This window comes from Tursiops truncatus, chromosome 9 (genome assembly GCF_011762595.2).
Source record: "Tursiops truncatus isolate mTurTru1 chromosome 9, mTurTru1.mat.Y, whole genome shotgun sequence".
Lineage (NCBI taxonomy): Eukaryota > Metazoa > Chordata > Mammalia > Artiodactyla > Delphinidae > Tursiops > Tursiops truncatus.
In genome coordinates this window covers 5,954,093-5,979,303 of record NC_047042.1, presented here as the reverse complement: position 1 = coordinate 5,979,303, position 25,211 = coordinate 5,954,093, and the positions used below count along the sequence as shown (strand labels likewise).

Below are 25,211 nucleotides of genomic sequence, written 5' to 3'. Positions count from 1 at the left end.
TTACACACCAAGTAATAGTCCCAGAGGGACAATATATGGTGAAAAGAACTAGATGTCTCTTTAAGTTGTTATAGCTTCTGTTCCAATATTTAAGATTCCACATTAAATTTTCTAGTTTGGAGAAACAGATTGTATGCCGTGTTCTTTCTCAAAGAAGTTAGCGAGTCAGACTCTTGGTAGCACACTGACAAAGAAATCTCTGTTATTCTGTACCCTGACACAATGAGTGTAATGAGAGTTCTTCCCAATCAACATAATGTCCTTTATTACAAGCGAGCATGGTGGACATCACTGATACACAGATACATGTCCATCTTGCTTTAGAACTGACCAATCTCATGACCTGAACTTTGGGTAAAAGTAAATTACATGGTGGATTTTCCCAGACTGACTGAATTTGCATCAGTATACTTATTTATACGTGAATGTATGCAATCTTTAGAGTCCAGATAGACTTAAGTAATATTTGTCTTATTATTTTATGCAGTTTAGGCATTAAACTTTGAAAGAAAATAATTTTTCTAGGTTAATAAAATAGTGCAATCAAATCTTTTATTTATTTTTCTCATTAGACTGAAATAATAAACCAAAGGAACAAGAAAAATGTCAATAAAATATTTAGCATGAAACATTTTCTCAGAAGATAATGTCAAGGATATTATGAAAATATCACATTGCTTGTAATTGAACTGCAGAAAATCAATGCATTTACCTTTGAAAAGCAGAGGTATTCATTGCCTTCAAGCTTCAGTCTAGGACCTTAGCCTTGGTGCTGACGGTCCTATAGAGATGAACTTCTGGTTTGTTATGAAAGAAAATGGAAGAATCTCTCTGGAAGGAAAACTTAGGTCATTTCCATCTCAACCATATCTACTCCACAGTGTATTCGGAACACATTGCTAGTCCTGCCTATAGTTCTTTGCCAGAGTAGAAAACAGGTTCTAAATTAAGTAGTCTGAATTATCATAAAGCCAAAAATAAGAATGTAATATTTAAAGTTATAATTCACTTAACTAGTGAACACTGAACACATTATCTTCTTTAGTCGGGGATCTGCAGTCATCTTTTGCATATTATATTTAGCCAACAACCAAATTTTAATTTTTAATTAGGAGACATTAAACTATAATTAGCAGCAAATAACAGAATGACAAAGCTACAAAAATTCATAAAGGTCAAAGGAAGCAGCATTTTTTTAGCCACAGGAAGAAGTGTTCTTCTATGAATTTAGGGATTCACGATGACCACTTCACCTACCCCATATTCACTTCCAAGGCAAATTTTCTAGATGCGACATTGCTTTTTGACAATAATGATGATGATAATACAGGAATGGCTGTCAAAACCAGAGAGCTTACATTCTTCAGAGTCAAAAGATCCTCAAACCTCAATAAACACCACATATAAAGGAACATAGCAAATTTCAACACAGCATACACACAGCAAAATTAATTCATTTATCAGAGACCGATACGATTTTGAATATGCATTTTCCAGAAGGAAGCAGAGGGCAACAGAAACCATCTGCAACTGTCAAACCTGTGGAAGTGAAACAATGCATTACAAAATGCCCACAATGTAGGAATAAGTGAAAAACATATGTTTTATCCAAAAAAAAATTGGTTGATGACCCAACATATAGATACTTATTTGTATATATTTATACAGAGAATGGTAAAAATCAGCTTGCATGAGGCTCATAGTCTATCTACTTTGAAGTTATATCGCACATACTATAAGCAATTTACAGAATTTATCATTTGCATATACAAGAATTGCAAAATGAATTAAAATGCACTGAAATATAGAACACTCAAAATGTTTTTATATAAACCTCCCAGGATTGACAGGGATTGGCCATAATCAGCACTTGCCATATTGAACAAGAACTACAATCAAGAAAAAGGAGAAAAACCCAAGAAAAGGGGAAAAATTCAAAAAGAAATTATCTTTTATTATTTCTTATTTAAAACAACGTTTTCATTGTTGACTCGCAGTGTTGAAAATTTTGTTCTTGCCCCCAGACAGGAGTTTTCTTTGATGATAGTTTATGTTCTGTAGCCTTTTGATCTCTGCTTACTTCCTGCAGATAATGGGTCTTTTAGTAGGAAATCAGTGGTATCTGTAGTAAATATTCACTATACCGATGACGGTCAGGCCAACCCCTGAGCAGTCAGTGAGATGATGCTTTGAGTAGCCGAAAGAAAAGGAAAAAAAAATAGATCTTGCTATTAGAAAATGTTCTATCACTTCACATTAATTCTCTTGAAATAAAAGATCAGTGATTTGCCCAAGAAAATGTGATGAACAAAGTGAGATAGCCTCTTCGTTTGTTTCCGAAAGCAGGTGCTCCTTGTGTAGGTAATTAGAGTACAGTGGGTGCAGAGTGGTGCTTGGAGTTTAGGGTCAACTTTGCTGTCCGCTCCGTAGATTTTACAGGCGATTTGCTCTTTGCTTTAAGAAGAGAAAGTGATATTGGAAAAAAGTCAGCACTTTAGACTAAAGCAAAGCACCCTTCACAAAGCCACAGACAAGAAGCAGGACAGAAAGTCCATGGCTTGTAGCTATCCTCGCACCTGCGGAAGAAGTTATAAGATATTCGCTCATCTCGAAGATTTCCAATGCTCCTTATTAGGCTGTTTTAAACACATACATATATATATTTAATTAGCTCGCCAGCTTGGCTCTGGTGCCCATGAATGTCTTGGCATGCACTGCAAATAACAACACATACAAAGTATTTCAGTCCCAGGAAGTGGTCTTGTTTGCTTTGTCTGTTTTCAAGCCATGCCATCCCACAGTTGGGAACACTTAGAGGAACAAATGCAGATACTTTTCCCTCAAGTAATGCTTTGAGGATGATTCCCTATAGTCACTTGGTTGTTCCTATATGGGTGTCTAAAACAAATCCCCTGTTTTACTACTGCAAGCGTAAAACCACAGGAGATAAAACCCAAACCGAGAGCAGCAGCCTTCTCAAGGGCCTGCAGAACGGGTTCTGGAGTGGGTGTGTTGGGGTATCTGCTTTTAGAGGAAGATCTTTCTCAACTTTTTATCCTTAAAATCTGAAGAAAAGTTAGTGCTATCAAGAATTGGAAATTTTTGAAAGCGCTCTGAGACTACATAAGGGAGAGAATGAAATAGTCTTTTTGCATTTTTCTTCACATATTTTATCCAGTAAGCTACAAATGAGGTATTTAATACCTTTATTAGTAAGAAAACAAAAATGTGATGGACCTCAAAGCATTTCTTTTCTTTCTTTTTTTTTTTAATTTAAGAGAGGTTAAAAATGTTTGAAGGGGTGAGGGTAGGAAAATTCAATCTTTTGAATATTTCATCTAAATCATGTTCAGGTCCACATTGGCAATGATAGAAATTGTGGTGAAAACACATGCTCTCAAAAAATCTCTGCAAAGTAAATATTTGGGCTTCTAAAGGGGCTGTTTAGCAGACTCATATTCCTGTTTTCAGTTAGGTTACTTTAGTGTCATCATCGATTTGCCTTCGTTCAGGAGGTGAGTCATGTATTTAACACAGAAACGTAATGACTGAGGACCCAGAGGTTAGTGGTGGGTCTCTGGAGAGTGTTGCTTCACTCAAGCTGGGTGACAAGGTTCAAACTGCAAAAGTACAGTACAGTCCACATGCGGCTCTAAGTACAAAGATCATGCAAGGAAAACATATAAAATCTATGTAGAACCACTAGCATCAGAGCTTTCCAAAATTAAATATATGCCCTTGTTATCTTTTGAAGAGAGACTCTTTGACAGGGATTCAGTCAATTAAAAAAAAAAAGAAAGAAAATGATTACATGGCTCCTTAAATTGCTAACCGCACTTGACACAAAGTATGTCTGGTGTTGAATAAAGGTTTTAAGAATGCTAAAAACAATAAAACCAAGGAAAATGATTTGCTCTTCAAAAACAATATTTTGTGAAATAATGGTTTCCTTTTCAGCATGAACATTGCAGATGGGCTCAAACTTGCTGAAACTGTGAATTATGCAGCTCATTTCTCGACTAATCAACCCTTCACAGGAGATGCCCATCATTCCCGTGAGATTCGAAGGGAACAGCTATGTCATTCTAACCCAACATTTCCTATCACACTGTGTCCAGTATGTGCAAGTTAAAACAAAAGTTACATGAGCAGTATAATTGGAAACAAACCCAATGATATACTGTGAAGAGTAAAGTTAAAAATTTGAATAGCCATCAGATAGGCAATAAACCATTGCAACACACCACTTTTTTTTCCAGATTGTAATCATTCACCCACTCTAGGCACCTGCATTTCCTAGCATATTTTTCATTAAATGAAATTTATTTCTGTCAAGCCAAATATATATATTTTTCCTGCACAGTAAATTCTAAAGCAAATCTGTTTTGTCATCAAATCACTGTTTTGCTCTTCTTTCTAGGTTTTATTTATGTCTGGAATGAAGGGGTATGTGCTCCTTTATCTTTGTAATCCCAAAGACTTTGACAGTGAAATCTGAGAATCTAAAATGCTATAATTTATCCTGTGTAATTTTAACAAATAATCATCATAGTCAATTTCATTCAGATGTACACCATTCTGAATATAATATTACTATTTGTCAAACATGTTATGGTCTGTTCTAGAGAAAATTAAGCAAATGTTTTTTGTAAAATGCAAACTTTGGCCATGCGTCATACTCTAGTCTCATTTTTACAAATAGAAACATTTTACTGTTTTGAAACAAAGAGATTCAGGATTGCAATCAGAAGCCCTGAGTTCCAGTTTCCTCTGTAGCCACTCACTTCTGAAATCCCAAATAAGATATTTATTTCTTTGATGTTTTCTAAAATGAGCATAATAATTGTTTGCATATTATTGTTTTATATATATGTTTTCATGAGTATGCCAGACACTGTGTTTGGTTATCTGTTTTGCCTTATTTGGTTTCCTTTTGCTCTATGCCCAAGCCAAGCAGGATAACCTGTTATCCCCTAAGACGATCATGCATTTAAGCAACTCTTGCCCTCAGATAGCTGCGTTCCGTTGTGTCTGTTCCCACCAACTAGCTGTAAGTTCTCTCTCCTCTGAACTTCCTCTGTATTCTGGTTTTCCCTCTCTTGTGGCCTTAACATGGCTCACATTGACTTGTAATTCATTATATTCGTATCTTACCTCACTGATTACACTATAAGCTCATCAAAGGCAAGGATGCGATTTTAGCAATTTTTTATTATTCTCAAAGTTTAAAACAATGCCTTGAGTTTTTAAACTTTTGTCCCCAACACAAAATACCCTGTGAAGAAGAAAGGGAAATGCTATTATCTAAATTATGGGAAGAAAATGTGTAGATAACATGCCTCGATGAAGAGTAGCCTAATACAACCTAGAGATTTCTCTCTGACTCAGAGTGTGATTTCACGATGTCCTTTGACGTCAACTTAATAATGATGCCTTTCATTTGTTTTTATGCTTAAAGGTTTCCTCGGTGCTCTCTCAGGTGTAATTTCTCATGCCTTTGTAAGGTATGGGGAGGGAGGATTTGCTCCATTTTGCAAATGGAAAAGTCTAAGAAGTCTTCTTAGAAGTTTAATGAGTATAGACACTTAGCTTCCATTTTTCAGCCCTTTTTATACTTCATGCGATAGCGCATCACATCGCCCTCACTGGGATGTGGACATCAGGCATGGCCCAAGACAGTGTCTGTGACAAATGAGTTTGGCCAAGGAGAAATAGGAAAAAAAAAGCCTCAAATATTTTATCTTCAGTATGTATAATTATTATTTCAGAGAATAACAGAAAATTCCATCTATTTATTAAAAGAAAAACAAAACAAAACAAAATAACAACGAATCACAACCACACAGAGTTGAGATCTTGGCATCCTCAGAGATCAGGTAGAGGAGGAGAAGTTTATCACTATTTGCTCAGAGTCACTGCATCCGCCTGCCTTGTTTAACTCAGCACAGCCTTCCAGCCGGGAAAGCCTGCCTGGCCCTCATCTGTCATGCCTGATGGAAGAACTTGGCTCCTTTTTGCACCTTCTATCTACATTGCTATGTCTTTCCTGCATCTACAGCCATGAGGCTGGAAGACACTGGGCATACTGAACAAAGCTGCACCCTCTTCTCCTTCACATCAATCTGCAAAATGGCTACAGTGGACTGGGTACCTGCTATGTCAGGGAATATGCATACATGTTACATGCATACACTGTCTTAGTTCATCCTCTCATCAGCCCAGTATAGTAAACATACATGTTGGGAAAATGTAACTCAGTAGCATGGAATAACTCACCCTAGGTTACACGGTTAATAGGTAGTAAAGCAAAGGTACAGAAATGAAGAAAGAGCAATGCAGTCAGATCGACTCAGAGTCTGGATGTGCTTCTTTCTGAAACTCCCTGAGGTAAGCAACCTTGCTTCACTGTCTCCACACCTGTTAGATCAAGATGTGAAGCTATTATTTAAGTGTACATTTATCTTTTCAGCGAAAATGCACTGGCTATAACACACTTAAGAGAAAAATTAGAAAACTTCTTTTCCCCAAGTCTGAACTGATAAATATTGAATATGAAAACACTATCAGCTTCTCTGTTTTCCTAAACATTAATAAGTAAAGTTTGTTTTCCTCCATATAGTGTGCCAAATGTCTGATGATATAATATTTTGAACTTTTCATATTGTAGTCTTTTAAATCTTGAAGGTTCCTCCAAATTCATTTAAATATTTGAATGAGAGGTGGTTCCACCACTGTTCTTGCATGCCCTCTTCTTTCTATGAACTTCTCTTTTCTAAACTTTTAATGCAAATTTTATAGTCTGGGACCAGGAAAGGTTAAGTTGATGTTCAAAGTGCAACCATTAGCGACAGGAGAGAAAGACAACCAGAGCTCTTGGCCACCAGAAAAGATACGGGATATGGGTATTTAATTCAAAGAAGTAAGTAGAACGTTAAGACAACTAACTAGACAATTTATCCCATCTATATCTTGCCAGCTCTTCAAATATCCTCTTTCTCTTGGCTGGGATTATTTTGTGATGGGTTAATTTCCTCCGTGAGCACAACTCTTGGTTTCGATATACGGAAGAGTCGTAATTCAGGGCACCTGTCTACAGATTTAAGTACAATTCTCATAGGTTTTTCTCTTTTCTTGTTTGAGTATCAGGCAGGGTCAAAAGGAGCAAGAAAAGAAAAAGAACACAATTTCTCTCCTGCTGTGGCTCCCTGGTCTGACTCCAGCATCTTTAGTTTGTAGAAGTGAATATTCGTGATGCTTATCATATGAACAAACCTAAGAATGGAAATTTTCCAATAATAAAAGAAGCAACACTCAAATAATTGTTTTGCCTGTGAAGAGGCTAAGCTTATAAAGAATGGAGTGTCCGCTACAGCTCTAGGGATGGACAGGCCTTTGACTTACCTCTCTTTCATTACACATGCCAGCTTTAAGATATGAAAAGAGCTGTGTGAGAAAATTTGAGCTAGCTTTTAATGCAATTTTTATTCAGGTTTGCACACACTAAATCATGACTTAAGGGGAAAGGTCAAATAATAGGATGATTTTATTCTATAATTTTTTGAAAAGAATATCTTTTTATTAGATTCTTATGGGTCCAAGGCCGATTTCTTCCAGAACCCATTTTTTTAAGAAGAAACAGGCTTCATTTTGACCTGATACATAAATCGCCTGTTTTACTTTGCCCAGGCATGTCGGCAGCAGCTGTTTACATTTCCTTTCCTGCTTTCCTTTAGTCAGCAAATTTACACATCTATTCAGTTCTGAGGCCTCTTACTGTAGCTGAGGGAGCCAAGTGCAGCTGTCCACATACACAGGGTCTAGGTGACAAGGTGCATGGGTGATACCCCATTCACCACAGAATGTCCTAGACTTTCTTGCTTACAGCTAATCCCTGCAGGCTTTCAGGGCTCCTACCTTCTACAGCGACTCAAGAATGGGCAAAAAAATGATGCTGCCTCCTGCCTGCTAAGGCCACAGTGCATCTGTCAAAACAGCACATTTTCATTGTAATTTGACTTATTCAAGTAGGAACTGATCTTGGTGCAGACAGGGTGATGATTAGGACAGCAGCAGCTAATATTTACCTCTGACCATGGTCCCGGCAGGCTGCTATATGATCGTTTTGCTGATTAAGGACGTGAAACTGAGAAGGATTATATAACACACTAAGTTTGCTCGGTGAGTACATGGCGGCCGCTGAGACTCAGAACCAGTTCTGTCTGACACTATAAACTGATTTGCTTCATAATCTCAGCTGGAGAGTCTTCATTCCAGAAAACTCTAAATTTTCTCAATTCTGCCTATTAGAAATATATGGAAATATGAGTGGTTTTGACAAAATGGGAGAACAATGTAAATTCATGGAAAAACAAATAAATTGTTTTCCAAGAATTAAGTTTAATGCTACATATATTTAATCACTGCTTTAACGCATAAATAAGAATGATTCGTTGAGGGCACTCCATTTTACTGGTGTATAAATAAATGCTGCTAAAGTGCTTGAAACTATTTACTCACAGTTTAAATATGCCTTCTGTGGGTATGTTTTCATTATTAATGATCAATCTCTTTATTCATAATGAGAAGGTAGATATTCGTCCACACCTTGTTGGAATGATCACAAATCCACATTAGGGATTGCACACGTGTGTAGCCTTGTTGCGCTGACACTGTTGTTGAAGTATCGAGTTTGTCTGAGGGCTTAAAGAAGCACATTCAACTCAAGAATACCTATGAGGATAAGTGGTGCCAATGTGGGATGGCTTTGCTGAGGGGCTGTGATCCAGAGCACTTATCCCATCACAGGTGAGGACACTGTCCTAAGGAAGCCGATAAGAGGTGCTCTTAGCTTTTACAATTTGCTTTAATTCAAGCCTTGAGAGTGTAACCTATATTTCTATGCAGATAGGATTCTGAATTCATGAAGAAATGCTCTCTCAGACTTTTTCAAAGCAGTCATATGAAATAAAACGTAATAATCATTTATAAATCTCCCAGTGTATTGATTTATAAATGATGGTGCAGTCATCATCTCCCAATGACCGCACCACTGCTCACCACTTTGATCTCCCTCCAAACTGGGGGCTCAGTGAGTCACACAATGGAGAGGAAAATGATTGCATGACATTTTATTTATGAAAGTTATACGTGCTTGCTTTATTTTATCAATATATTTATCAAGATCACACCCATTAAGTTTAGAAAAACAAAAAGAATAATTTGATGGTCAGATTCTCCACCCAGCTCCCAGGAAATAAGATATAACGTTCTTAATTTCAATGCTACTAGCAATTTCTGAGGACATCACTTTCACAGTAGTGCTTTCAATTTTCATATGCACATGTGTACCTGCATGTATGTATATTTTTGTCATGAGCTTCACAATCACACAACACCTTTATTTTACTTTGCCTTTCTTTGGTTATTTGTTGAATATATTTTGTTTGTTAGTTTGTTTTCTCAGGAGCTGTCTGTCATTGGCCTCTTTTTAAATTTGGGAAATTTAAAATAATATTATTTTTTTCTTATAACAAAAGTAATGAATTATCAATGTACAGATGTTATCAATACAAACAAAATAATCAAATAATTAAAAATTGTAAGATATCTTGACTTTTGATGGACATTTTCATATATTTCTTGTCATTTTTATACACACATATCTGAGATTGATTTAAAATTTAGTATTCTTTATTTTTTCACTTTAAAGTTTTGTATCCTATATTTTTTCACATTATATTATATAGTCTTATTTTTTCACTTTAAAGTTTTGTATCCTATATTTTTTGTGTCCTATATTTTTTCACATTATATATTGGTTGTTTTCTAATTTCATTAAACATTTTTGAAAACATGATTCTAGAAGGTGCTTAATACTCATTGTATGATTTCGTCACATTCACTGCGACACTTCTCTACTACTCTTGGCCCTTTGAGTACTTCCGGCTGTGGGCAGACCTCTGTGATACGCATCCCTGTTCTTGGGTCTGGGTCTGCCTCTCTCCTGAGCTCCTTGGAATTTCCTCCTGGGAGCATCATCTCAGGGACAATCTCAAGCCCTGTGACTTATCTTTCCTGCCAATTTTCCTCCAGAAGGGAAGTACCATTCACCTTGCAAGTAATGATACAACAGAATGCCTGAGTCACTGTAAGCTTGACACATGTTGATTTTTAAAACCTTTGCCAAGATTATACGTGTCAGTTTTTTTTAAATGACTAGGGATTTGACTGGGACTGCAGTAAGTCTACAAATACTTTTGAAAAACCTGACATATTTATAATGGTGAGCTTGTTCATCCAAAAACACCATATTTACTCATTTATTCAAACCTAAACTCTTAACAAAGTGTTCTAATGATTTTCATCTTTATACTACTTATTTGCTACTGCCTTAAAAAATAAGATATTTCATACCTTTTTCTTGTTGCTACTGTTGAGGATTATATATTATGCCACAAATATTTTCTGTTTGGTTATTGCTGTCATATGGAGAATTAATTTAATTTTATCTTTACCTTGATTTTATCAATATTATTTGATCACATCTGATATCTCTAAGTCATTTGGAGTGGATCATATAACCACTGCATCTGTAAAATGGACATTTTCCCTTCTTTTCCTGAATATTAGACACAAATATTTCCTTGTCTGTTATATCACTTATTAGTTACACTTGATTTAATCAAACAAATGTTTTAAATTATTTATAGTAAAATATTATTTTCACTTGTATATTTTGTAACTTTAAATCTTCAAAGTCTCAGACCTCTAATTTCATGCTGATCTTCCTATGTCGAATATTTCTTTTCTGCTCAGCTCTTTAATTAATTGACGTTCATTTGGATATGTATCATAAATTGTAATAATATGTTTCTATTTATTAATTGAATAAATCCTCCCTTAGTTATTACATTTTTAATTCATCAGATATTATTTTATCTTACCAATTTTAGAGCTTCCACACTTCTTATTTTCTTTCATCTCTATTCATATTTCTGTTCCTTTATGGCCCTCTTAACTCATGGTTATTTGCTAATATACGTTAATATCTGGTAGGTAAAGGGGAAGAGAACTAATAAGGGCCAAGCTCACTCACGTGCCAGGTTTACTCTGCTAGACATTTAAAATACATCATGTCACTTAATGCTAACACGACCCTTGGGGCACATGTATTACTGCCTCAGTTTTACATAGAAAGAGTCTGAGATTCTGTGTGCAGCTCACTGAACAAATGAGCTGGTAGAGAGTGAATCTAGGAGTCAAATCTGTATCTATCTACCACCACAAACTATGCCATTCTTAGTATAAGGTTCTAAATCCATTTTGTTTTTCTCTCTTTTTAAAGCTTTTAATAATATTCTCACATGTTTATATTTTCAGTTACATTATCTATAACTATTTTGTGATTTAAGAAATTCCAAGGGTCTTTTTGGAAAGCTTGCATTCAATTATGGTAGCAGCCAGTGTGTATAACTTCAGCTTCCTAAGACACATTCTTTATTCAGGTCACACAGTTCAAAGTCCTAAAAATCCTTTGGAATTTTATTATTTTTTACCAATAAAGTTAACCATCTAGTTACAGCCTTAGGCAATACAGCTGGTGGCTAGTATGATATGTAGTTATGTTATGTAGGGGACAATTTATCATCAATTAACATCATTGTGATAGAAGGAAAAGAGGAAGCTCTGAAATTATGAACAATAAAACATAAGTCAGGAATGAAGACCCAGTCTCCTTTCTTTAACTCGGTCACCTACACACAGCCAACCAGGAAAATATTCGCCACAGTAGAGCCAGGTGGTGGAGACCATTTACTCTCATCATTTCATTGCTGCTGCTAATAATAATAGTATGTAAGCACATGCAATAATAGTTGTTAATAGAGCAGCTAGTTGTCACTTATTGGGAGTTGATCGGTGTCATGCTCTCTATGTATGTAATTTCATTTAATCCTCAAAACTCTGTGAGAATCATACTACAGTTTCCATTTAATAAACAAGGACTTGGAAGTACACGCAGCTCTGTGTGATGGCCATGAGGTGTGAACAGTCTCTCTCCTTAACAATTGTGCCCACCCCCTCTACTGGTGAGATGCCCCTGCAGGTCTAAGGAGCATCTTCCAGTGGATTTCTGCTCCTTTGCAGCTGAAATGAATGCACCTGTGTCAGGCTATAGGTGGCAGCAGTGTTCCCTGGGAGAAGGAGACTTTGCCTTTCTTTTCTCTTGGAGGGCTCTTGTTATTTTAACCAACAGAGTGAGGTCTTTCCAGCAACTTCTCAACCCGCTGGTCATCTACCCAGAAAACTGCTCCTCTGGAAGCTTCCTGAAATCTCAAGGATCATGAAATCATTCAAGACAAGACCTTAAAACATTGGCAAATTCTGCTTCATGGCTCCTCGATCACAGAGCTCCTAGTAATCACAAATGACCCTGAAGGAACCCTAAGGTGGCCACGCACTGAAAAACCCCTCCGGCACACAGCGGAGCCTTACTTTTACAGACCCAGCCAGTTACTGAATTTCAATGAGTTAAGTTAAATACAGCTTGCAGGAGAATTTAGCAAGTATAGACTCCTAATCTGCGTAATTCCGGTTCAAACATAGCTCTAGCAGATTCCTTAGCCTGTATTATCCAAAGCATTGCCTCAAATCTATTTTTCACCTTATTCATAGATGCTTGATTTACATAGCAGCCATTTAACTGATAGAATTACAATGATCAAATTAATTTAGCCTGTTTAAACAGCCAAGTTGGATTATTTAAACCAAAATCAACATTGAGGTCTGGATTATACAAGCGGACACTTCTCTCTACCTGGATGCCGTGCACCTGGATGCCGTGCACCATTTCCTCATATTTTAAATCAGGAACATAATTTCCTGCATGACACTCAGCCCCTTATCTCCCTCCCCTCAGTAGCTCTGAAATCTGTTGTAAGACCTTTCTTGCTAACTTCGGCCACTTTTGGAAAGCTGCCATGTTTGTCAGCCACAGAGGAGCTTCCGGAGCCCTTGGCTTCAGCAGCTGTAGCAGCAGCTGCCTCTGAATGCTCAGGTTCACATCATGTTGAAAACACAATCATCATATTTCTGAGTTCAGAGAATCAGTATTCCTGCTGAGCGACTACACGTGGAAACATAACTACACCTTAACCATGGCCAGTTTTCTTATGAGTGCCAGCTGTTGATCACAGGAGTAAAGAAAAGTTTCACAAAAGTCCATCACATTACTGGAAAAAATAATAGCAAAAGACCAGTTTCTAAAAGTGTACTTTGTAGCATCACACACATGCACACACATCTCATAGTAAATAATAAAAAGAAATTTTCTCTCACCCATAAGAACTGTTTAGAGATAATGATTCTCATAATTTACTGCACATAAAAATGCATATTTCTGCTTCTAGACTCAGAAATTTGTCCTGGGATACGAATTTTTAACAAGCTCTCTGGTAAGTCTGGCACAGGACATCTGCACTTTGAGAAACGCTGTTTAGGAGTCTTGATCGTTTTTGCAATAGTGGCAATATTATCTATTTATGCAAATATAATTATAAGAGAAAGAAGATAAAAGCAGAGACATACTGGCCCTCTCTCTCTTTTCCTTTTCTTGCCACACATGAGCACCACGTGTTCTAGGCACTTAGAGGAATGCAAAAGGAAGTGGTGATCTTTGTAGCCAAGAAGCTATCTTTAGGGTGATCACCTACCCTGTTTTGCCTGAGGGTCAGGCCTCCCAGAAAGTGGGACTTCCAGCATAAAAAGGAGAAAAACCCCAGGGAAAAATTACTATAATATAAGACACAGCAGAGGGCTTCAGAGTAAGTGTAAACAAACTGCTGTGGGGACCTGAATGAGGAAACAGGCAATTCTAAGACAATAGGAGGAAGAACATTTCTTTTTTGACAGCTAAGATGATAAATTTGATTTTGAATATTTGAGTTTAGGGGACTGACCTGAATATTGCCGTGAAACAAGCCACCCTAAAACCTAGTGCCTTAAATCAACAATTTATTATTCTCTCTCAGCAGTCTTGGGGGGCAGTCAGCTGGGGCTGAAGTCAAAGGCTGGCTTCAGTCAGCAACGTGTCTCAAGGCAGCTGCACTTCCTACTCGGTGGCTGGCTTTAAGCGGCCACAGCAGAGGCTGGCTGTCCCCTTGCAGGGTACGTCTGGAATTGGTTGGGGTGGCATTACTCCTTCCCATCTCACTGTCACAGTGGTCACAGGCCAGCCCAGCCTGGGGGGGGGGGGCGGAGGACAAGAGGCACCACACGTCAACGGCTGGTGTCAACAACATGCAGGGGCTCTGCTCTGCACGGTGCTCGTGGGACAGACATGGGGAGCATGACGGGGACAGCGGGGTGCTCTCGTCCGGCTCTCCAGAGGGAAATCAGAATCGGAATATCAACTGCTAAGTTTTCTAAGGAAACATTAGCGGTCGAAACCACAGAAACGGATGAGATGAGGGCGTTGAGAACGGGAAAAGAACTACATTTAAGAGAGGAATTTAGGAGGAGAAGCCCACAAAGAGAGGGGAACACTAACAGCCAACAAGCAGGGGCCAGAGGGGAGTTTAGGAGACCAGCGACGGGAGAGCTTCCCCCCTGCCCGCCAGGACTCGGGACACGGGAAGGGGAGACGGGAGGTCCAGGGGTGCGGAGGGAGGGCGGAGCTGTGACCTTCGGGGGGCGGGGCTGGGCTGTAGTCACAGTTTTGTTGGCCTGTTGGCCAGGGTTGGGGGAGAGGACCCACAGAAGGGAACGTAGATGGGGGGAACAAAGGGAGGGAAGTGGGGTGGTGGTGAATGGAGGGGATGTTTGGCTTCTGTAAGGAGTAGATGTTCTCCATGAGACAAGAAGAAACACGTAGAGAACGGTGTAGTTTCTTGAGGTATTTGGGGATCTGTTCTCCGTGCAGGTGGAACTAAACCACTTCATGCTAGAATCAGGAACTGTTACCCTCAGAGCACCTACAGGATACTCTTCAATGTCAGTTATGGGTACAGACAAAGCTGGAGAAAAGAAACAACTAAGGGATGGCAAAAGCCAAGCTCTACCTATTTGCTTTATCGTTTTTCTTCATCGTTTTGGTTCTAATTGTGGATTATCAACTGGAGGTAGAATTAAAAGAACTTAAAGAGAGATATCATAAAGATACAGCCCAATGGGATAGTCACATGCTCACTAGCTTTTGGAAAAATATCTGGGAAAAGTAGCTATATTGAACGATAGTTAAACCTTTTCTTTATCTTGTGATATGTAGATGGTAATAGATTAGTTTTCCATCTTTTTTTCATGTAAATTTCTGCTTTAGGAAAACTAGGTAATTCTATGACAATTTGAACATTATATATGTGTATACATACAGCGTTATTTTCAGCTAATACTTTTCCTTCAGAGAGACACAGAACTTCTCTGACAGAAAAAAGTATGAATTAAGAGTTGAGTATTCAATCTAAATAGTTCAGTCAACTAAGTCAAAAACTATGGTGAAACTAAAAGGCTGACAGACCAGCCTTTGGTAACGGGTTGTATTACAGTGTCATATATACCACAGATGACGCATGCCTCCCTGTATGAAGTGAGAATAACAAAAGGCTAGTATAGCTTTTAGCCTGTAAAGGCAAGATTTTAATTTTTGTGTCTTCATCATGTCTTGCCTTTAACAGAATAAGAAAAGAAAGATGCATGGTTAATGGAATCTACAAATACTTTGTTTCTCACAAATGAAAATATTAAAAAAAATAAACCCTTTGAAGAATGGAAGTATGTCTTCCATTTCTGTGTCATTGTGCCTGGCATATAAGCTCTTGAAAGGATGGAGAGTGAATAAATGAGTGAATAAATGAAGCGTGGGTATTGAAATCAGCTTTATTTGAATATAACCTGAAGAATTATAAAGTGAAATTATAAATCAGGACGTGGGTGTTACAGGAAATATAATATTACATAAATATCCATCCCCAATATGGTATTTTATGCAATAATTGTGCAAGCACAGAAACTTACACATGAATAAAATGGGTGTGGCTGAGCCACCCGAGCTTCTGCACTAGAAGTTAGAAAATGTTAAATGTACCTAAAATATTTTCCAGTATTCACTGGTAGGAAAATATAGAAATGAAAAACGTTGATGTATTTCCGATTAATCTTTGCTAGAGCAGATAATTTTTAGTGGAAATTACTTTGAATGGATACGGGCTTCCATGAGTCAGCATCCCCTGTCTCCTTTCACTCTTCCTCTAGGACAAGCAATGAATGAGGCTGGTAATGGGGTGGAAAATGAGCAGTGATTTTTATTTGAAAATTGTTAGAAGATGTGTAGAGTTTACCACTTAGCACCAATCACAATACTAAGAAAGAGACTAAAGTAAAATGGATCTTCTTAGAGTATGTTATTCAATCCAAAACGTAAAGAGTTTAGAAATAGAACATTTCATTCTATGCTTAGAATCCTTCACTTGGGACAGGTAATCTGTCTGTTTAATTCCACAGAATGGGTTTATGATTTCTGGCTTGGAATAGTCTATGTAGGCTAATAATTTCAATTCCATGATTTGGAGTCCTCACCAATTAGGTTGTAAACTGTCGGCTGGGGGTACTCTGTAATTTTGCATATAGTGTCTAGCTTCTTCTTTTGATGGTATGAAAGGGAGGAGGGCAATGTCTCCAAAGATATAAAATCTTTACCAAATAATGGCTACAAAAATTATAACCATTAGGTGTGTGTGTGTGTGTGTGTCTATGTGTGTGTGTGTGTGTGTGTATATATATATATATATATATATAGGTGTGTATATATATGTGTGTGTGTGAATATATATACACACATTCTAGCTATGGTTTTTTTCTTTACTGTGGGATATAAAAGAGATGATAAAGAGGAAAATAAGGCAAAGTCACACAAATTTGGCTTCAGAGAGGCTAAGCTGTCTATTCATCAGACTGACATAAGTTGCCATGACCAAGGCATGCTGGGATAGCTGCTCAACTACATTTAAAGGCAGGACAAACTCACAGAGACCCTGAGTTGAGCTCAGGACAAATCATCTCCATTAGCACATGAAGCCTAAGGAGGAACCTAGAGCGGCACACATTATTTTAAAAGTGTTGTTTACAAATAAGGATTTAAAGATATATATACATATTTCTCCATATAAATGTAAATATATAAAGATTTAAATATATATTTATATATATATAAATATCACCCTGATAAAATGATGAGATTTTTTAAATGTAATGGCTAAAAAGAATTTGAATGGTAGCAACAGAATTTTCTATTACCAACAGTAGTGTCAATAATTCTTCAATGATAAACTATAAAGGGAAAAGCTTAAAAATGAGAAATGATAGATTTTATGCTCCCTTCATCCTATAATATTACGTCAAGTGTGTTATCAAAATACAGAACAGTCTGGGGTGGTGTTAAGTACTGCCTACCCCAAGGTTAAAACTTCAATGAGTTTCCACGGGCTGAATGAGCGCATAAATTAATGCTATTCAGAGCGGCTTTCACTTGCACAGCTGACTTAGGAAGCGTGTGACTAAGCTTGACTAAGCTTCTAAATTGGCATCGGAGCCACACTGACAGGAGCTGCCTTATCTCTGCACCACTTTCTGCCTTTCGCCCCACCCCCCTCATTTCCTCCCATTATCATCATCACTTTCATCACAGGCAGCTGAAGTTTCTCCTTCAAAATCAGAAGCCCTTGGAGAGTGGTCCTGCTTAAGGCTACGGGTCCCTGAAAATGTGGTGTGTCTCTTTCATTTACATGTTGATTAAGTGAAAGTCTCTTAATTTGGGCTATTATCGATACATAAATCTGCAGAGAAAATAAACATGCATTTATAATGCAACCAAACATTACATGATTTATTGTGCTTATAATGTGTAAACACAGAAGGAAAAGAAGTCCAGCTCTCAGATCCCCTGGACATGAAGCACTGCCAGCGACTAATGGGCAATTCACATCCTCTGGGAAGGCCAGCCTCCCTGGCTCTCATAGCTCATCCTCATTTCAAGTGAACTAGGTCTCCAATTTTAAAACCGTCATATATAAATCTGTCTACTCTGACCATCTTCCTGCGGAGGGTTTGTGAGGGGTAAAATGGGTTTCCATACCTGATTGTGGACTTTGTTTGGGGATTTTGGCTACTGCTTGAGGGCTGGAAGTGGAGAGCACTCGCTGGTTGGCAGAGCTGTGCATGCTGCCGGGAGCGGCCGCTGAGACGTTCTTCCGGGGCTTCACATCCTGCAGCCACATGGGCGAGGCCTCGAAGGCCTGCATCCTCCGAGCATGGCTGTTGGCGTTGACTTTTAGGTAGGCCTGGGCTTTGTGTTCCTGAAGCTCTCCATAATTGGCGTCGGTCACCCTGCATTCATATAAGCCTTCATCCTTTTTCCTCACTTTGGAAATCTGAAGCTTGTGAGAGATGTCATTGCCTTGGACTTTCACTGTCTGAAAAATTGCAAGTAAAAAAATAAAGTGCTACATCAAGAGACTGGGTTCCAGTACCTTGTCCCGAGCTTGCTAACGCTGGAAAATTAAAGGGTCTCATTGGTCTCACAGCCATAGGCTGAAAGCTTTTTATTTTCTCAGCAGTCAAATTGGAAGACCTTATTTATCCTATTTCACTAACACCTGGCTTCACAAGATCATGGAGACATTAGTTCAATCCAGCTGGGCCAGATTCCATTAGCCATGTGGTTCCCATTTCCCAGGCTGTGGGACCAGCCCTGCCATGTTCCCATCATGGGACTGGCCTCTGCCTGGTGAGCTCAGCTGAATGAAGCAGGACCTCATGAGGCTGAGTGTATAGTTTACACAGCCTCTCTCACTTCCTCCCTGCTGACGACTGCTCTTGAGAGATCAAAAAGACACGTTGTTGGTCACGACTGAGTTGAAGTGAGAATGTGCTTTTATCCCCACTTTGGGATGATTACTAAAGGGACTGACAAAATAGACTTGGACAGTAATGTTTTTTTCTCAAATTGTTGGTGCAGTCTGACCTATAGTCATGGGGTGGCATGATTTAGGGAGCAGATTAATGTCACCAGAAATCCTATGGCTCAGAGTACATACCTCCTGCTACCATAGGGTCTGTGTGCTACTGGAACTTGAGATGCCATCAGTTAAACACTGCTTTGATTTTCAAAATAGAAACTGACTCTCGTTTCTACCAACAATTTATAGGCCAGATTAACAGCAAGATTATATAGAAGGTTATGTATAATATATAAAATTCTATAATATTTAATAGATATATATATCTATAAGCATCTTTATCAGAACTAGATTTGATAAACATCATATATAATCCATGATTGACAGAATGATGGACTTCATAAGACATTCAAGATTTAAGGGTTTGGATAATCTCAAAAGATAAGAAGCGAGGAAGGCATAAAGTTATTTCTCTACTGGCCCTTACACTCTCAAATAGCCATAAGTAATTAAGAAAATTTGGGAAGTGTTCATCTGGTTTTTACATACAGAGTTGTATATACAAATAGTTTCCAACATCTGAACCATAAGTATGCATTTATGTGTATGAAAAATTACATATGAATATTACTAATACTGTAAAAATAAAGGGAATCGATAGTTTCAAATATATTTTCAGCTGGGTCTCCGATTAAGGTTGGGGTAGTCAGAGTGCTTATATTATTATTATCCCACTTTACAGTATAGTAAACTGAGGCTTAGGGGGTTTGGGTCAGTGATTTTCAACACTGACTGCCCACTAGAATCATCTGAGGAGGTTTAGAAAATGCTCTCATTTGGATTAATGCAGAAACACTGTGTGCATCTCTGGGGGACAAAGGTCATATCAGTATTTTGTGAAAGCTCTCCTGAGAATTCAAATTAACTGCTGGTTTAGGACATATGTTCAAGGTCACACACCGGGTAAACTGGGAACACACCACTTTCTATCTCAGTTTGTGTCTAGAACTCTTTCCAGTTTACTAGATTATATGAACTCTGGCCATAGCAGTTAGCAGTTGTGTGCCTGGCTGTGCATCTGATTGCATGCTTCCCTAGGTCAAGATGTGTGAGGCTGCTTCACCACTGGTCTTTGGAGGGTTGGGGTATGGGTGAAGGATGAAAGACGAATAGGAAATAAACAATCTATCTAACTGTATGTGTATGTGAAAAATGAAATATTTTAAAAAAAATCATTAATAATGGATCTTACCAATAAAGCTTTTCTAGCACTGTCAGAAAACAAGAGTTTCTGTGATATAAGAATAATTGAATTGAAAGATTCTAAAAAGTCCATGAGTTTATGAATAGAAACTGGAGTTTCTGGTTTCTATCTTATTTTTGTTTGATATTTTCTTCCATGTTGAGATTATACATTTAGATTAGAGAATCTGATTTTATTAGTATAATACATTTTTACACTCTTAGTTATAATAGCCTCAGAATAAATTTCTTTTTAAAATGTGGGTCATTGGATTTTTAGATTCTTTATACATATATTATTTCTAGTAATGGTAACTTGTTTACTAATTATCAACAAGCTGAGCAGTGGTACAGTATAAAATGATTCTAGGTGGCTTCATCTGAGGTGTAGTAAAAAAAAGATTTTCTTTCTAATTTCACTCGCAAGTATGAAAAGTAATAACCAGCAGAGTAGAAATACATCTCTGTATTATCAACAGGTTAACCTCCTCCAATAATGTTTTTATATTGGCTTTTGGTTTTATATTTACATTTATATGATTTTGAACATTGGAATTAGAAATACGTTGCACGCATTATGAATGACGTTGAAGTTGAGCTGTTTTCATTACAACTTCAACACTCTGTTGGATGCTCTAATTTTTTTCAGCCTGGGAAGATTTTCGTACCGTTAGTGTTTTACTTGCTATTGAAGAATAATTACTGGTATAATTTTGAACGGATATTATTAGCATTGCAGCCCTTTAACAGTTATGTAACTGTTAATAAGAGCAAGAATAAAGTCTCACACACTTCTTTGGGTGGCAAAATGATTGCCTAGTAACTGTTCAAATATCTACGTCATTAAGATAAATAATTTTATTGTATGAACTCTGCTTCAGTGTGTATGTATCCAGTGAGGTAAGACACGACACAGACAGCGGGCTCTCGCCCTGCGCATGCAAGTTGCCTGTTTCAGGGGCAGTAAGTTAATAGGCTTTTGAAAACCTGAAATTCCCAAACTGGTGCCCCCGGGCCCGAGGGCAGCCGTCGCGGTGACACTCACGCTGATCTTGGTCCCGTCGCCGTCCGGGTCCCGGTATGGCAGCAGCTCCGTCTGCGGTGGGGAAGGGGGGGTGGACACCGACGCTCAGACCGGGCCCGACCTGAGCCCTCGGCCATGCAAACCTAGCGGGGTCGCGCTGCCCTGGGCCGCCCCGGGGCCGGGCTCGGGGACTCAGGAGCGGGGGTTAGGGGTTCCGGAGGGTGGGGACTGGGGGGCAGGGGCTCGGGGAGCGGGAGAATTAGGGACTCCCGAGAGTGGGGATTCCGGGGCGGGGGACCGCGGAGGCTGGGATTCCGGAGGGTGGGGAATAAGGGGTACCCGGGAACTCGGGGGGATCTGCGTTCGGGTCAGGCCCCCGGGGCGCGCCAGTCTGTGGGACGGCACCCTGCGTCGTCCCCGGCCCGCGTCCCCTGCCTGCGGTCCCTTCTAAAGGCTTTCTCTCGCCCCCGCACGGCCGCCGCCTCTTCTGCAGAACTGTCTGCCCCTCAGTTCAGACCCTCGTTTCCCCGCCCCTCCGCTCCTGCTCAGTTCTCCTCCCCTCCCCGCCCCCTCTCCACTTGGGTCGCCTCGGGTCCCTCCGTCAGTCCCCATCCCCTTCTCCCCTGTCACCCTTTCCTCCCTCTCTCCCCGTCCTCCATCTCCCCCCACCTCCCTCTCTCCCCCTCCACTTCCCCTCCTCTCTCTCTCTCCCCCCTCCCCCCTCTGATTACGGCGGAGGTGAGAGAAACCGACGGGGGTGGAGGGCCGGGGTGATGGAAACATCGACATAATTCCTGTCCTCACACCACCGTCCCGAAGGGGACATTGAGTGTCCGGAGATGTATCAACACGGCAGTGCCATCACGGACAGCTCACAATGACCCGTACGAAAAGGAGGAGGCTATTCCCAATCTTTAACCGGGAAAGACTGGACAACATGCCTTCCCTTGGTTTTAACGTGGTGTCACCAGGGCACGCGGCTCACTCCCTGGCATCCCTGGGCGTCCTCCTTGCCGAGAGAGCCAGGGGGCTCCCCATGGGCGCCCAGGCATCATCTTGGGCCCGACCCCGACTGGACACTCAGAGGTCTAAGTCAGTGGGTGGGACGGACGCGAAGGCGACGGGACTCCGCTACCTGTGCCCCGGCCACTTCAGCCCCAGGGTCCAGGTCCTCCGGCCCCCGCAGGAACCACCACTGGATCTCCAGGTACACCGAGGAGGAGCCGCTCTGGAAAGCGCAGGACATCTCCACATTCTGCCCCTCGGTTGCCGTCACGTTCCGTGGAAACTCGGTAAATTTTGCTGCAAAACAGAAACGCACCCTTTTGGAATATACACACCACTCTTGACAGCGTCTCTTGAGAGCTCACTACATTTTCCTTCGACTTAAAAATAAATAAATAAAAACCGCAACAAAAAGCCCTCTGTGACATCCCAGAGGCTCCCCAACCCCCTTTCCTTTGCCTCTTTCTTGTCTTACTTTTGGTATGGTGCCTAAGTCATTTTGTTTTTGATCAAGTCCAGATAATGGAAAGGTTAACAAGCTTGCCAATAACTCCCCTCTGTTAGCCAAGATGCCCACAGTTAGATACAAATACCCTTTGTCAAACTGCAGTATTCCCCAAAACTTACTGAGGGTTTCAGTGAAGTATATTTTACTTATATTTATATTTAAGTATATCTGACAAATCTGTCAAGCTGATACAAGAGGAGAGCCTCCTGCCTCCAAGTTTCTAAACAATCTATGACTAACTGGACGTTTCATGTTAATAGAGAAGGGATCGTGATTATCTGTCAAAAGATACATTCCTGATATATCATGACACTTATTAGCAATTGTGATTCAAAGCCTACAGCAGTGAAACAAGTTGCACACTTTCTAAGCTGTGGATATTTCTTTCCAAATTAACCTTCATCAAGCAACTGTATTGTAAACTGTCATACATCGTGGGATGTAAGAATCACACACCTGGGCTTGGTTCAGATTAAAGATTGTTCTGAAGTCACTAGAGACATTTTTTCCCAGCCTTTTCATTACCAATCTTGACACTGCTAGTTTGCAAGGTTCATGGAGTCATGGTGAAACTCACAAAAATATGTTTCCTCTCTCCCAAAGGCACTTCTCCAACATGGAATGCTTTGGATGGTTGTTCTTATCTTGTCTAAGAAATATTTTGCAAAGAGCTGACGATTCCCTAAAAGTCTTGGAGAGATTTGTGGCTGAAGGAAGTGCACAGCTACAATGAGAACTCATGGGGAGGAGGGCTGAGGGGGCTGCAGGGCCGATTCAGGGTGGATGCACTTTGCCCCCACTTTTCAATGCGAGGCACCATCAGTGTCCCTTTCCAAAATTTTTTTTTATAAAATCCCAACATGATCTCTATTGAAATTGAACTGTATTTATACTTAGAGGAAATGGGAGATGTTAAGAGGACATTCTGATCTGAAAAGGATTCTTCCGTTCAAGCTGGAAGGGAGAGTGTGGCATTTCTGTTTGCAGAAGCGATGCAGTCCTCTGACAGCAGAGGTGTGATCTGTTCATGGTGCTGAAATGATCACTGCAGCCTGCGAAGTCCTAACAACTGGATTTAGCAGGCTACTGCTGCTGCTGCTGCTTGTAATGCAAGTTGTACCTTTTTATGGGTCCTCAGAGGAGTCTGTCCTTTGATAAACACACAGGCAAACGAAGTCACACGGACCCAGAAAAAGGAGACTATAAGCTCATACTGCCTACATCGAGGAGGAGAGCTGGCCATGGAGAGTCCCCAATCCCCAGCTCTGTTTGCGATGATTATGTATGCACGAGTGGTCACCCTGTGCATGCACACAGATAGAAGGGACACACACACACACACACATACTTATAACCCTGTGTTTGTGCTCACCAAGGAACCCATCTCGTTGTCGGGCACCAACTAGATCTGCTCTCAAATCTAGCAGGGCTACTATTTAATAAACTTTAAAGAAAAATGCCAAACAGAACACTATTCCTCTGTTACTTGCTAAGAACCTCACCACAGCTGCCTGGCCATTCTTTGAACACAGAGAAGGCACACAAACACACACTCACAGTGCAAGCAAATGTATATTTGTCAGTGAGCACAGACTTACCTTGAGAAGAAAGCCCTTGCTGTACATATAAAACGGAAAAGAAAACAAATCCAACATACGCCAGAAAGATCCCCATCGTTCCAAAAAAAAAAAAAAAAATGGGGGGTGGGGGTCGTCACATCAGTGTAGCCAACAGCCAAAAAGCCCTAAAAGAAAGGAATGCCACTGTCTCGCGGGCTCGGTCTCAGCGCCCGGGGCGCGGCGCCGCTAACATCCTGCTGCTTGCCGGCGCGGAATGGCTCTGTGGACGCGGACCGGGGAGCCGGCGGCGCAGTGGCGGGCTGGGCACCGGGCTGGGCTCCGGCGGGCTGGGCTCCGGCGGGCTGCGCGTGCACACCCGGATCGCGGCGCGGGGCAGTGCCTGACCACTCGACCGCCCGCCTTCCGCTTCCTGCGGCGGGTCCGGCGTCAGCCCGCGGCGTGGGGCGCGTGGCGCGGGGACTGGCGAGGGGCGGGGACCTCGCGGGCTCGCGCCGGCTCCCCTCTCAGCGCCGCGGCGCCTTTAACTCCGTGCGCGCCGGACCGCGCTCCGTCTATGCTCGCCTTCCGGAGAGCGGCGGCATAGTTCCTTCGTAAAGTGCTTCTTCCTCGCCGGCTGAACCTCTCTCGCCACGGCGGAGGCTCGGAGGGCGGACCGCGGTGGAGGGGGAGGTTGGGGCTTTGCTGAAGACGGGAGGGATGGGACGGGGCGAAAGACACTGCTCTGGGGCGATGAAAACAGCCATTGGAGGGAAATGTCTGTTAACCAGTTATTAACTGCTAACTAGAATGAGCGCAGGCTATTATTTCACACGAATTTATTGCTGGGCAGCCTCTAGTGGAAGAGAAGCAGCTCATGCAGGGACCGTACCACTGTCGCTGGTGAATGGAAGAGACGTAAAGTACAA

The 25,211-nt window shown here is 40.5% G+C and overlaps 1 protein-coding gene across 2 annotated transcripts; it reads right to left on the bottom strand.

Moving 5' to 3' along the window:
- Nucleotides 1-73: 73 nt before the first annotated feature.
- On the bottom strand, nt 74-24,658 carry VSTM2A (V-set and transmembrane domain containing 2A). 2 transcript variants are annotated; one of them, XM_033862712.2, is made up of 5 exons: nt 24,325-24,658; nt 22,349-22,515; nt 21,235-21,285; nt 18,125-18,461; nt 74-2,576 (listed from the first exon to the last, which is right to left on the bottom strand). In XM_033862712.2, the coding sequence occupies exons 1-5, from the start codon at nt 24,398-24,400 to the stop codon at nt 2,500-2,502; spliced, it is 708 nt and encodes a 235-aa protein (XP_033718603.1). In that variant the 5' UTR covers nt 24,401-24,658; the 3' UTR covers nt 74-2,499. The 2 variants fall into 2 exon arrangements, with proteins under 2 accessions (XP_033718603.1, XP_033718602.1); XM_033862711.2 differs by having other exon boundaries at nt 74-2,454.
- Between the last annotated feature and the right edge of the window lie 553 nt (nt 24,659-25,211).